Source organism: Pogoniulus pusillus, chromosome 33, assembly GCF_015220805.1.
Source record: "Pogoniulus pusillus isolate bPogPus1 chromosome 33, bPogPus1.pri, whole genome shotgun sequence".
NCBI classification, from domain to species: domain Eukaryota; kingdom Metazoa; phylum Chordata; class Aves; order Piciformes; family Lybiidae; genus Pogoniulus; species Pogoniulus pusillus.
The window spans coordinates 9,965,443-9,978,388 of record NC_087296.1 but is presented as its reverse complement, the minus strand read 5'-3'; the positions used below and the strand labels follow the sequence as shown (position 1 = coordinate 9,978,388).

Genomic DNA, 12,946 nt, shown 5'->3' with positions numbered 1-12,946 from the left:
TCTGTCACCCTCACAGTGAAGAATTTCTTCCTCATGTTTGCAGGAAATTTCCTATGCATCAACTTCCACTCACTGGCTCTTGTCCTGTCATTGGGCATCACCAAGCAGGGCCTGGATCCATCCTCTTGGCATTCACCCTTTACATCTATAAACATGAATGAGGTCACCTCTCAGTCTCCTCTTCTCCAAGCTGAAGTGCCCCAGCTCCCTCAGTCTCTCATCATAAGAGAGATGTTCCATTCCCTTAATCATCTTTGTGGAAGCTCTTAAGAAAATACAATATTCATTCATTCAATGAACTATCAATGCCACCTTGCTCTCTGTCTCCATCGCTTTCCCATATTTCTCAGGTGCATTCAGCTTGTCCATAGGCTTCCATTTAGATCACCCTCAAAGAAAATTGCAGCTATTTTAGCCTATACTGTTTCTAAAACTTCCTTTTAGCACCTAATTCTAAGTGTTAAACCCTTTGGTGCCCGTTACTTATAGCTAATCTGACCCTGTTTGCACAGTGTGAAAACCACTGGAGGAACTGTTGACAACTGTCAAGGTTTTATTTTCACATGCAGGAAAGTAGAGAAGGGCTCATCTGAACTAAGAGGCCAAAGGAACATGCAACATCCAACTGCTGCATGAAATTCATTGTTCAGGGTAGCTAAGCAAACTGGCACAAGAAGAGAAAACTATGCCTGTTTTTTCTTTCTCTTTCAGAACCACATAAGAAAGAAAAAGTGATGGAAACTGGTGAGTATTCTCCCCTTTATATCTTACTTTCCAACTACTCTAATGTTTTAAAATTCATTCATGTCAGAAATCAACATTTGGGTTTTGTTTGTTTGTTTTTACAGCCAAAACAGCAAAGAAAGAAGTAAAAATTCATGGTAAGGACTGTGAAAAAAACAGTACATTTTAGAGTCTTTGGTTTGATTTTAAGTAGAGACTGGACTAGATAAAAGGACTGAAGAAAAATGAAGTTAGAGGTTTAATCAAAGTTACTTGAGCAAAGGAACAACTGTGGAGGAGATAAGAAACCACTGGTCATCCAGAACTGAGATCAAATGCTGTTGAGAAGAACAAGAAATCATAGAATCAACCAGGTTGGAAGAGATCTCCAAGATCATCCAGTCCAACCTATCCCCCAGCCCTAGCCAATCAACCAGACCATGGCACTAAGTGCCTCATCCATGCTTTTCTTGAACACCTCCAGGGACAACAACTCCACCACCTCCCTGGGCAGCCCATTCCAATGCCAATCACTCTCTCTGCCAACAACTTCCTCCTAACATCCAGCCTAGACCTGCCCTGGCACAACTTGAGCCTGTGCCCCTTGTTCTGTTGCTGGTGAGAGTTTTTTATTTCAGCTTTTAAAGAGTTTATCAAGAATGGGAGCCTGGTTTGAAGCTATGGTAAATGGATGGAGAGGAAAACACAAAATAGGAGCTTCAGAGTGAGGAGGGGAGGAAAAGCATGGATTCTTTCATTTGATTTTAATTCCAAGCTCCCCTATTTTTTGTTTCAGTAGCTGGGTGATATTCTCATTGCTGACTAGAATCTACTTCTCCAATTTATCCAAATTTGGGAGAGCATAAGGATTTTCAACTCCTTCTACAGCCAAGCATGATGACTCATTCATCAGATGACTCTCTTTTCTCAGATACAATTTCTGAGCAAAAAATACCCACAGTAGACAGTTAATTTATAGAAAAATAAATCCATCCTTTTTTGCAATAGCAGAAAAATCTGTCACACTGCTTCAGAGTGAGGGTGTGAATAATGAAGAGAAAGAAATGTGGTTGTTCCTTCTATTTGGATTTTATATAATATATATAATAATTCTATATGATTTAATTTGATTTAACTATGAAGACTTATTAACAACTTAAAGGGAAAAAAATGCTCAGAGGGCTGGAGCACCTCTGCTATGAGCACAGACTGAAAGAGTTGGGGGTGTGCAGGCTGGAGAAGAGGAGGTTCCCAGGTTACATTCCTGTGGCCTTTTAGTATCTGAAGGGGGCCTACAAAAAAGCTGGGGTGGGCATTTTTAGGCTGTCAGGAAGTGACAGGACTGGGGAGAATGGAGCAAAGCTGGAGGTGGGGAGATTCAGACTGGATGTGAGGAGAAAGTTGTTGAGCATGAGAGTGGTGAGAGGCTGGGATGAGTTGCACAGGGAGGTGACTGAGGCCCCATGCCTGGAGGTGTTTAAGGCCAGGCTGAATGAGTCTCTGGCCAGCCTGATCTAGAGTAGGGTGTCCCTGGGCATGGCAGGGGGTTGGAACTGGCTGCTCCTTGTGGTCCCTTCCAACCCTGACTGATTCTATGATTCTGTGACTTTTGAATGTGGATCTTCCCCTGCATCAACACTAGAAGAGTTCTGTGCTTTGAGTTTTCAATAAAATATATAAAAATTAAAATGAATCCTCTAAGTTCCCTTAAGTTGCTGAAATTCCCTACCTCCTACCCCCCCCACCTGTGTTTGACATGTGCCTATTCTCAAACCTGGTTTTGGTCCTTCTCTTCTCCTTATTGAAAACAGTGGAGCTGTTGAAGCTCCACATATCATACCTAGTGACCTTGTTTTCCAGTGGGTCTAATCTGGAGGTTAATTAGTCATCTACCACCAGTCACCTGAGCATGCAGCCTATGTGTGTGAGTTTTTCTCTGCATTAATGAAAGTGAACACCTGCTCTGCATAGCCAAGTGGCCAAGGATCACTCTTAATTTCTTTATGCTCTTGCAAAAAAAAAAAAAAAAAAGTTTCCTGGAATGTTTTCTTTTCTTTTCCAGCATCTGTGGAAAGTCAGAAGTCAAGAGGTGGGTAACTTCATTTGTTTTTCAAATAGAAATGGGATAACACTGTTGTTAACTAGACTAGAAATTACAAAGCTTCTTGGGACAAATCTGCTAAGAAGTGTGACTCATGCAAACCAAAATATAATGGCAGCACCTTCCCTGCAGCACCTCAAAGCACCTCTAGAAAACAGGTGTCTTGTTCCTGAGTTGTCTGAGGACCAACAAAATATTATTCTCTGACTATATCAAACTCAATTTCTTACCCTAATTCAAACCCATAAGGGTTTTGTGAGAGGCACAAAGGAGAAGAAATCAATCTTCTGTAGAGACATGGCACAAAGAATATTATTTCCCTTGTCTGTCATTCCACCTGCAGCAAAAACTCAGTGAGTGAACAGTGGTTTTCTTTACTGAGCTCAGGAAGTTTTGCTGGGAGGTTCAGTGAAGCAGCTTTTGCCTTCCTTTCATATCAGAACTGCTGACAGCAGAAGGTGTGGGAGAATCAGTGCTGGCTCCAAAGGTTGCTCCTTTCCAGAGGCACGAAGACCTGGGTCTTCTGAGATACACCAAGGACTTAAGTTCAAGCTGAGCAAATACTTAATTGTTCATGCCAGTGTCTGACCTTTTACACCTACACAATAGAAGCTGCTGGCTCTGAATCACCTTTAAGAACATTACAGATGTCCACTGGATCCAAGACACAAGTGGAAAATGGACTGGCAAGTTACAAAGTGCACTTCACTCTCAGTCTAAATTTACTCTATCATCTTGCTTCATAAAAATTCCCTTTCAAACAAATGAGCCTGCATGTATCAATTCTTCAGCCTTCTGGATTGTGGTCTCTGAGCTGTCTATCACAAGACAAAGGCAGGGAAAAGAGATTTTTCAGGTTTTAATACCTTGCCATCATTCAAACATCTTTCACATTCAAGTTTACCTCTAAAGCCTCATTCACATTAACCAGTAAATACTGGCACAAATAATCAGGCTGAATTGCAAGGCATCAGAGTGCTTTTCTGGAGCATGAGGATGGGTTGCAGAATCACAGCTGTGGAGATTAATGTAAGGAAATCAAAGCTGATACATTATTCCCTTTATTGGACATTTTAAAGTTCCCTTCTGCATGGGCTAAATTCATACTGCTGTCACTGCTCTGCAGCTAATTGCATTGAGCAAAACAGAAACCAAAGTAATTTAAGCATTTGTTCTCTTTATACTCCCACTAGGCAAAACACAGAAACTAGAGGAGGAAAAAATTATGTTGAGTTAAGCTTTTGCATTTTTAGCAAATCCTGGTCAGCCATAGCTGAAAATAAAGGTAGACTTGCTGCTACGGCTGACTGAATAAAGCCTTCCACTGTTGCTTCAAGCCTCTAAGCAAATATTTTTAATATATTATTAACATCATCATTATTATTATTTCTTCTCCAATGCTGTATTATGTATTTAAAGTCAGCTGAACATCTTTAACCCATTTCTGCCAAGTTTATCTCCACCAGGGGCTGAAAAGAAGTAAAGCAGTTGATTTTTTTTCTTGCAGCATTAAGTCCTTTTCTGCAAACGTGGAAGTTTTCTTTGGCCACTGTTTTGAAATTGTTATTGCCACTTATTATAGTTGGCCTTTGAGCAAAACTTATTTTGTTTAGGTCACTTGTAAAGTTGAGAAACAGAATTTGCAGGGGATTTGACACTACAGAGCTTTTCCCTCCCGTGGTGTCTTGACCCTCAGTCCAAACCCACTCCGCCTCCTTGGTTTGTTGCTGTGAGTAGCCTCATTTTTTTTCTAGTGGATATCATATTTCACATTTCTTTAGGTAAGAAGCAAAGATTTCTAAATGCAATACCTCTTCATCCTGTCTGCAGCATTTTGCAGGATGGAAGCAAACTCTTCCTATGATCTATTGAAGGAGGACTTGAAAAAAACCAACCATAATAAACTCACAGCTCATTAAGGGTGAATGGAAATTACAAATCCCTGTTATATGAAACAGGAGTTATTTTACCTCTCTTGTCAAAAAAGCATCCTCCCAACTGAAAATGTTGGTCTCAGCCATCTTTGTTTTCTCGTGGGATCAGCCCAATATTGAACCTGGAGTTATGCTCCAGTATTTAAAGTCAATAACGGCTTTGCTTTAATCAGTCACCAATCTTCACTAACCAGAAATAGCAGGTATTAGCTCTGGAGTAATTGTTAATTTCTGCAAAATCACTTGTTAACAAGTGCTCTAAATTTAGCTTTACATTGCTAATTTTGAAACTCAAACATACCCTGCAAAAATTACACTTCTGTTAAAATGTTACAGCTGTTCCTTTTGCCTCTTGGTAAGAAGCACAAAGCAATGTTGTTATTTTCTGTCATATATATATATATATATATATATATATATATTTACCATGACAGACAGATTTTAGTAGTGTTTCATAGCTATACCTTTTCACTTAGTCTGAACAAAATCATTGCTTTTCAATCTGCATTAGTCCTTTATTGCTGCTCTTTATTTACTTGTGCCTCATTTTTCTGCTATCAATCCAATTACACTTAGCAGCTCTCAGGGTGCAATGTGGTTTCCAGTATTCTGTTCAGCAGCTCTTGCCAAATTTAAATGATTTTAAGCATATTCATGGAAGGCAAACAGTCCTGTTCCAAACACAAGTGAGCCTTTAGATGAGATTTTCTTCTTTGCTAAGTATCAAAAATAATACACTGGCACAGGAGATGTGGGCCACTCTCACTAGCTTGAACTTCTGCTGATCTGTCAGGCTCATAGAATCATAGAATCAACAAGGTTGGAAGAGACCTCCAAGCTCAGCCAGTCCAACCTGGCACCCAGCCCTAGACAATCACCCAGACCATGGCACTAAGTGCCTCAGCCAGGCTTTGCTTGAACACCTCCAGGGACAGTGACTCCACCACCTCCCTGGGCAGCCCATTCCAATGCAAATCCCTCTCTCTGTGAAGAACTTCCTCCTAACATCCAGCCTAGACCTCCCCCTGGCACAACTTGAGGCTGTGTCCCCTTGTTCTGTTGCTGGTTGCCAGGGAGAAGAGACCAACCCCACCTGGCTACAACTCATCTGAAGTTTTGTTGCATTTTCACACATAAGGGTCTGTAAATGCCACTATGGAAGGGAATTGCTTTCGTTTCTTCACGTGGCACAACAGTTCCTAACCCATAACAGATTCTTCTTAGGTTCTTGATTTCTTCATATTAGTGATGTTGCAACAAGCATCTCCTGCCTCTGACCTCAGGGTTCAGTGAGTGAAGTGCTTGTTGTCTCAAGTCAGAGTGATTTCCTTCAGCTTTCCTTCACACTGAACAAACATCTGAAAATAGCTTTGAAATCAGTGACATTTCAGAGAGCATATTTCTGATGGGGATGCTAGTTATGCAACCTGACTCTTTGGGGATAAAAATATCCTGCCAAATTTGATTGTAGCCTACAACTATTGAGACTGCAGAAATCTTTGACTGATGAATTCCTCTCCTGGCTACTTACAGTGCAAACCAGCGCCTGCTAAACTCTCTCTGATTTGATTCTAAAGAGCATATGATCATAGAATCAAGCAGCTTAGAAGAGATCTCCAAGTTCATCCATTACAACCTAGTGCCTAGCCCTAGCCAACCAAACAGACCATGGCACTAAGTGCCCCAGCCAGGCTTGGCTTCAATACCTCCAGGGACAGCTACTCCACCACCTCCCTGGGCAGCCCATTCCAATGCCAATCACTCTCTCTGCCAACAACTTCCTCCTAACAGCCAGCCTGAACCTGCCCTGGCATAACTTGAGGCTGTGTCCCATTGTTCTGCTGCTGGTTGTCTGGCAGAAGAGACCAACCCCCACCTGGCTACAGCCTCCCTTCAGGTGAATGGAGTGAGTGAAAGCAATTGTCTTAGAAACCATCCATTTGGCCTACGCTATGCCAAGTTGTCAAGAACTTTGTTGAGAAATAGAAAAGGGAATGAAGACTTCATTTATTTAATCTTTTTTTCTTTTTTAACTATAATTTTCTGGAAAAAAAAAATTGATCCCTGACAAATTTCTACTTTTATTTTTGTGTGCATTCATTTCATTTGTTTCTTATTCCAGGCAAGGATTGTTGGTGAGTTTGGTTTGGTTTGGTTATCAGGGCAGGGTGCAGGTTGCTGGGGTTTTCTTTTAAGTGCCTGATCTTCTTCTGCTGAGGAGAAAAGTGTGATATATTTAAATATATCCATGTTACTTAACTCATATGACTAAAGAATCAGTTTTCCCAGTCAGAAGCACCTGCAATGGGACTATATATCCACAAATAGTTTATCTTTCAGTCTGCCACTTAACATGGCAGGAGCTTGGAAAATGCTTGGTGGAAGGGCTGAAAGCTTGAGCTCAGAAAACTTGCCATCTAGATTGTCAAAGCTATAAAAATAGCCAGATTTATGGAAGTTTACAGGAAGTCTGTAAGAATTCCTTCCTGAAACCTCCTCCTCTTAGATCATTTAATCCTTTGCATGGAGCCTAGAACAAATAATCTTCTATCCTTTTCCTTCAAACTGTGCAAATCAGTTTAGGAACTGTGAGAGTTAAAGCCTGTGAAGTATCAGTTGAATGTGTTCAGACATCCTGAACTGGGCTCCTACAACTGTGTGTTCTGGCATCAGTAAAGGTCTAACAACCCTACTGCACAAGTGGGCTATTCCTTTTTAAAGACAAGGAGAAAGTACTGATTATGTGGTTGTATATTGGGAGACAACCAGTCACCTCTCACCATTGCAATTCTTCGAGCTCATTTGCCTCAAGTAATCTGCAAGCATTTCAGAAAAGCTTTGTCTGTTGAAGCAACACTTCTGACAACAAATCCTACTTAAGCCTTATGTTTGTTTTGCAGCATCACCTGAAAGGAAGGAAGCAAAAACAACGAAGGCAGCAGAGCAAGGTAAAAGGAAAACAAAGGCAGCATGTCAACATTGTATCCCTTAAGAAACAGTGTCACAGAAAAGCAAAGCCTCTGCCAGCTGGATGACAGCTAGCATTTAGAATGGAGTATAAAACACACTCACTAGTGTAGCTTTGGCCAGCTGAGCTGTTAGCTGTTTCTTTCCTCCAGTTTCTCAGCTTTAGTTTGACCCAGTATTGCTCCAGACAGAGCAAGCAACCTTCAGCAGCTGTCAGCTGCTTGTTACTTGTTGTGGGAAATGCAGGAATTAGATGGCCTTGGCCTGGATTTCAGTCACCGTTAGCCTGGGTGTCTCCAAGCTGCTTTCCATTGCCATGCAAGTGCTCTCCCAGCCATCCGCACCATATGGCTAGCTCCTGCAGGTGGTGGTAGCTGTAAGATCTGTCTCTTCCACAACACACCATTAGATGGGACTTCCTCTAACAGAGACACTGGGTTGGTGAAGAGAGTCCAGAGAAGAGTGGTGAGGGGTCTAGAGAACAGGTCTGGTGAGGAACAGCTGGGGCAGCCGGGGTTCTTTAGTCTGGAAAAGAGAAAGCTGAGCAGAGACCTTATCGCTCTCTACAACTACCTGAAACCACTCTCAAGATGCTGAAGGAAAATGGATATTTAAATATTAGTTTTAGCAGTATATTTAAACCCACATATTTGTGTGTGTGATATCATACATCACTTCTCGGTGATGCCCCATGGCAGGACAAGGGGCAATGGGTGGAAGTTGAGGCATAGGAAGGTTCATGTAAAGGGGAGGTGGAATTTTTTCCCCATGAAGGTGACAGGGCACTGGAACAGGCTGCCCATGGGAGTCGTGGAATCTCCCTCTCTGGAGGTATTCAAAACCTGTCTGGGCATGTCCCTGTGTGATCTGCTCTAGGTGATCCTGCTCTGACAGGGGGCTTGGACTGGATGAGCTTTTGAAGTCCCTTCCATCCCCTGACATTGTGTTGTTCTGTGTACTTAATTCCTATACTTACATAATGTCTTACATGAACATGTATTCTAATATTTCTTTTTTCTTTTTGTATTTTGTTTCCCTTCTCTTCTCTTTCCTCAGATAAAGCAAAGACAAAACAAGGAAGTATGCTATAGTTTTACCTATTGCTTCTCCCTATAACTGGTAAAGCAATGTCAGATCTGTAAATGAAGAGAGACTACACAAAATATATGAAAGCTCCTCTGGTAGTCAGAGTTGTAGGATTTGGTGGATCAGACAGACTAGAATGGACACGACAAAGCAGACCATGGTAATAATGGAAACAATGGGAAAACCCAGTAACTGGCACAAGGCTCTTGTCCTGAGATTTGTGATACAGGTTGTCATTTTTCTAAGCTATGGCAAACTGTTGAACAGACTTTGTAAGTCCTACCCTACAGAATATGGCCAGTGTTTATTGACATTTTCATTTCCCATCTCCAGGTCACTCTTAGGCTATTTCTTTCGTTTTAATTCTCCACCAGCATCTGTGTCCCATCCCACATCAGCCTAAAAAATATTTTCCTTCTAGAGATGACAGCTACCTCTGAAATACCTTCCCAAAGTTTTCCTTGTTTAGGGAGCACATGGGAATTCAACTTTTGTCAGTAATGACTCCATTTTTCAGTTCATAATTCTTCAATGTTCTTTTTTTTTCCCCAAAAAATGCATCATTGAAGTTACATTTTCTGCAAGAGTCTGGGTAACTATGCTCTTAACAGCAGAGGTATACAACAACTTTAAGTCTTTTTGCAGGCAGACTCCTGAAAGCAAAGGGTTTATGCTGGGCAGGAAATACTGCATTTTGGTGAAGGCATGGTATTCTAGCATCTAGCTTTTGCTGAAGGCATAGCATTCTAGCATCTAGCTTTTGCTGAAGGCATAATATTGTAGTATCTAGGTTTTGGTGAAGGCATAGTATTCTAGCATCTAGCTTTTGCTGAAGGCATAGCATTCTAGCATGTAGCTTTTGCTGAAGGCATAATATTGTAGTATCTAGCTTTTGGTGAAGGCATAGTATTCTAGCATCTAGCTTTTGGTGAAGGCATAGCATTCTAGCATCTAGCTTTTGCTGAAGGCATAGTATTCTAGTATCTGGCCTTTGGTGAAGGCACAGCATTCTAGCATCTAGCTTTTGCTGAAGGCATAATATTGTAGTATCTAGCTTTTGGTGAAGGCATAGTATTCTAGTGTCTAGCTTTTGGTGAAGGCATAGTATTCTAGTATCTAGCTTTTGGTGAAGGCATAATATTCTAGTACCTAGCTCTTACTTGCATTCTTGTATTAATCACAAAATCTTTATTTGAGCTGTGAATAGGAAGAGAATTAAATAAAAAGAGAAAGGTCTGTGTCTTTCACTTTAAAAACTCTCCAAACTTCTTAGGAATTTTTCATAATTCAGGAGCACAGAGGGATAATTATTTCAGTCTTCTCACTGAATTTTACTTCTGTTAGCACAGATTTGATATTTGACTTTTTATTAGGACTACTAGGGATACTTAACTTTCACTGTATGTGTTTCACAGCTATCTGCAGGTAATTATTTGTTTTCTCACTTTGAAAATGAGTGACTGAATCATGAACTGTTAGGTACAAAAGGTACAAAACCTGAAGGCAAAAGCAGAAGAGCAAGGGTAGCTTCTGAAAATGAATGACTGATTCATGTACTGTTAAGTACAAAACTTGAAGGTAGAAGCAGGAGAGCAAGGGTAGCTTCTGAAACACGTCTGAGATGTGGCAAGGATGGGGAAAAAACAACTTTATGACACCACAGTTACATTTTTTACCTTGTCCAGCAAATTTCTCTCCCAGATCTTCTCATTTAAAAATTATATTGTCTGGAAGTATTGAGTTTTTTTAGAAGCACAGTGGGGAGAAATAGAAGGAGAAAAATAATGAAACATTTATACCTTGACATCAGCATCAGTAGACGTTTCAATGTCAAAAGTAAATCAAGTTTTTCCAGTTGATGATTACTTCTACCACAACTAAAATTTCATTGTTTCTGGATTCCTTCAACTCAGATTCTCCATAAACTCAGTTTATATTGTATAGAGATGAAGACTAAATCATGAACAAGAAGTTTTATTGATACCATCATAAATTACTGTTGGCCACTTTCCATTCTTTTATAGCCAAATGAAGAATTTGTGAGTCTTGTGTGCTTAAGACAGTCAACAATTATCACTGCAGCTACTGTAGGTTTCATATCTACTAGACACTGCCTTCTCAGTAGGAGTCTTGACCTCTTATGCTATGTGTAAATCCAAGAGGGTCTTCCAAATGAGATCTGGCACTAAATTGCTACTGAATGTCTCAATGAAAATATTGGGGTTTTCATATCTGATGGAGAACATTTTATGGTTTGGGTTTGTTTAGTTTTTTCCCCCCAGAAAAATATCTGTTAACTAGTGTTTGTCAGAATACACATATAAACCAGCATAACCAGTAGCCAGATGGTGAAAGCACTCACTTGACATGCATGAACTAAACCAAAGTCTCTTCCTTCTGACAAGCTTGTTTTGGGACAGTGACATCTCCTTCACATGCTGTTGTGTAAGCTTTGGAGACCTTGGTTGTATCAGCCCAAATGGTGTTCTCACAATTTGTCTTTAACAGAATTGTTTTCCCTCTGGTTCAAGGTATTTCTTACACCTTTTAGAGGGTTTTGCCCTTCCTTGTATGGTTTCAACCAAGCATGGTATGGCCTGGCCATTTTCACTAGAGTGAAGAACAAAAAGATCTCTTCATCCTCCTATTTGTTACTTTTATACTGCTCTTTCTCTGATATGCATCTGACCCTCAGAAAAGAGTACTTGGAGACTAAGGAGACCCTTGGACTTACTGAAAATGGACAGTCCCAGATGAGGGAAGAAGTCACAGCCAGATCTGATGAGTCAAAACTAGCAAAGGGTCAGTTTTGTCCTTTCTGGTTAAGAAAGTTGAAAAACTATTCTTAAGTTGAAGATTGAAACTTTTCTAAGTTTCATAGTTAAATTGATAAAACATTTTGTGGAACAAACAGAAACAGGTGAATTTCTTGCAACTCTCCCAATCATTCTGCTTTTTGCAATTTATTCTAATATACAGTTAGAGTCTCTCATATGATCTATATGCTTCATTCCCCCTCACAATTAAATCTCATCATTTCATTCAGTTGTGGCTTCTGACTCTCATTTTATCAATGTCTATGCTTCTTTTACAGATCCTGGCAAAGAGAAAGAGTTGAAATCTTCACCTGCTGCAAAAGATAAAGGTACCATGGCTGGACATTGTCCAAACTCCTAAGATCATAGAATGGTGTAGGTTGGAAAGGACCTCAAAGATCATCCAGTTCCAACCCCCTGTCATAGGCAGGGACACCTCCCACTAGAACAGGTCACTCAAGGCCTCATCCAACCTGGCCTTGAACACCTCCAGGAAGGTTTGGAGCACAGAAACACAGAATATGATCAAAGATGTGCTTCTGTGCTCCACAACCTCCCTGGGCAACTTTTCCACCTTCACTGGAAATAACCCTTTCTTAACATCTAGTTTGAATCTCCCCTCTGCCAGTTTAACTCATTAGCCCTCATCCTGTCATTACAAGACCTGGTCACTAGTCCCTCCCCAACCTTCCTGTAGCTACCTTCAGATACTGCATCAAGGGAAAAAAAAAGGTAGACAACAACCCTGCATTGACCACTTTGTTTTTACAGTGTAGCTTACTTAGGAATTCATAGGCATGGTATACGTTCAGAAAATTTGTGATAAAATGTAATTCCCATGACTTGGACCAGAAGTGCAAACTGAACCTTGCTGATATCATAGAATATCATAGAATATCATAGAATCAACCAGGTTGGAAGAGACTTCCAAGATCATCCAGTCCACCAGCCCTATCCAGTCAACCAGACCATGGCACCAAGTGCCTCATCCAGTCTTTTCTTGAACACCCCAGTGATGGTGACTGCACCAACTCCCTGGGCGGCAGCCCATTCCAATGGCAAATCGCTCTCTCTGTGAAGAACTTCCTCCTAGCATCTGCATGAAAACACAGAAGCCCAAACTCAGAACTTAGGAACACTTGCTAGAGCTTGTTGTTACAGCCTGCAAAGCAAACTAAGTTTTGAGTGATCTTTGTTCTTCCGTTATGCTTAAGAAAAGTTCATGCTTTCACTTTGAGAGCATGCTAAAACTGATGAAAAGTAGTTTTGTACCACACATTTAACTGGTATCATGGCTCAGTTAGAAACCACCAGTTATC

At 40.7% G+C, this 12,946-nt stretch overlaps 1 protein-coding gene across 1 annotated transcript in view; it reads left to right on the top strand.

The window, feature by feature from the left end:
- Window positions 1–12,946, top strand: part of TRDN (triadin) — a 243,953-nt gene that overhangs the window by 161,423 nt on the left and 69,584 nt on the right. Inside the window, 4 exon segments of the mRNA XM_064170120.1 lie at window positions 712–744; window positions 2,786–2,812; window positions 7,659–7,730; window positions 11,906–11,956. Coding sequence (XP_064026190.1) covers window positions 712–744; window positions 2,786–2,812; window positions 7,659–7,730; window positions 11,906–11,956 — 183 coding nt within the window.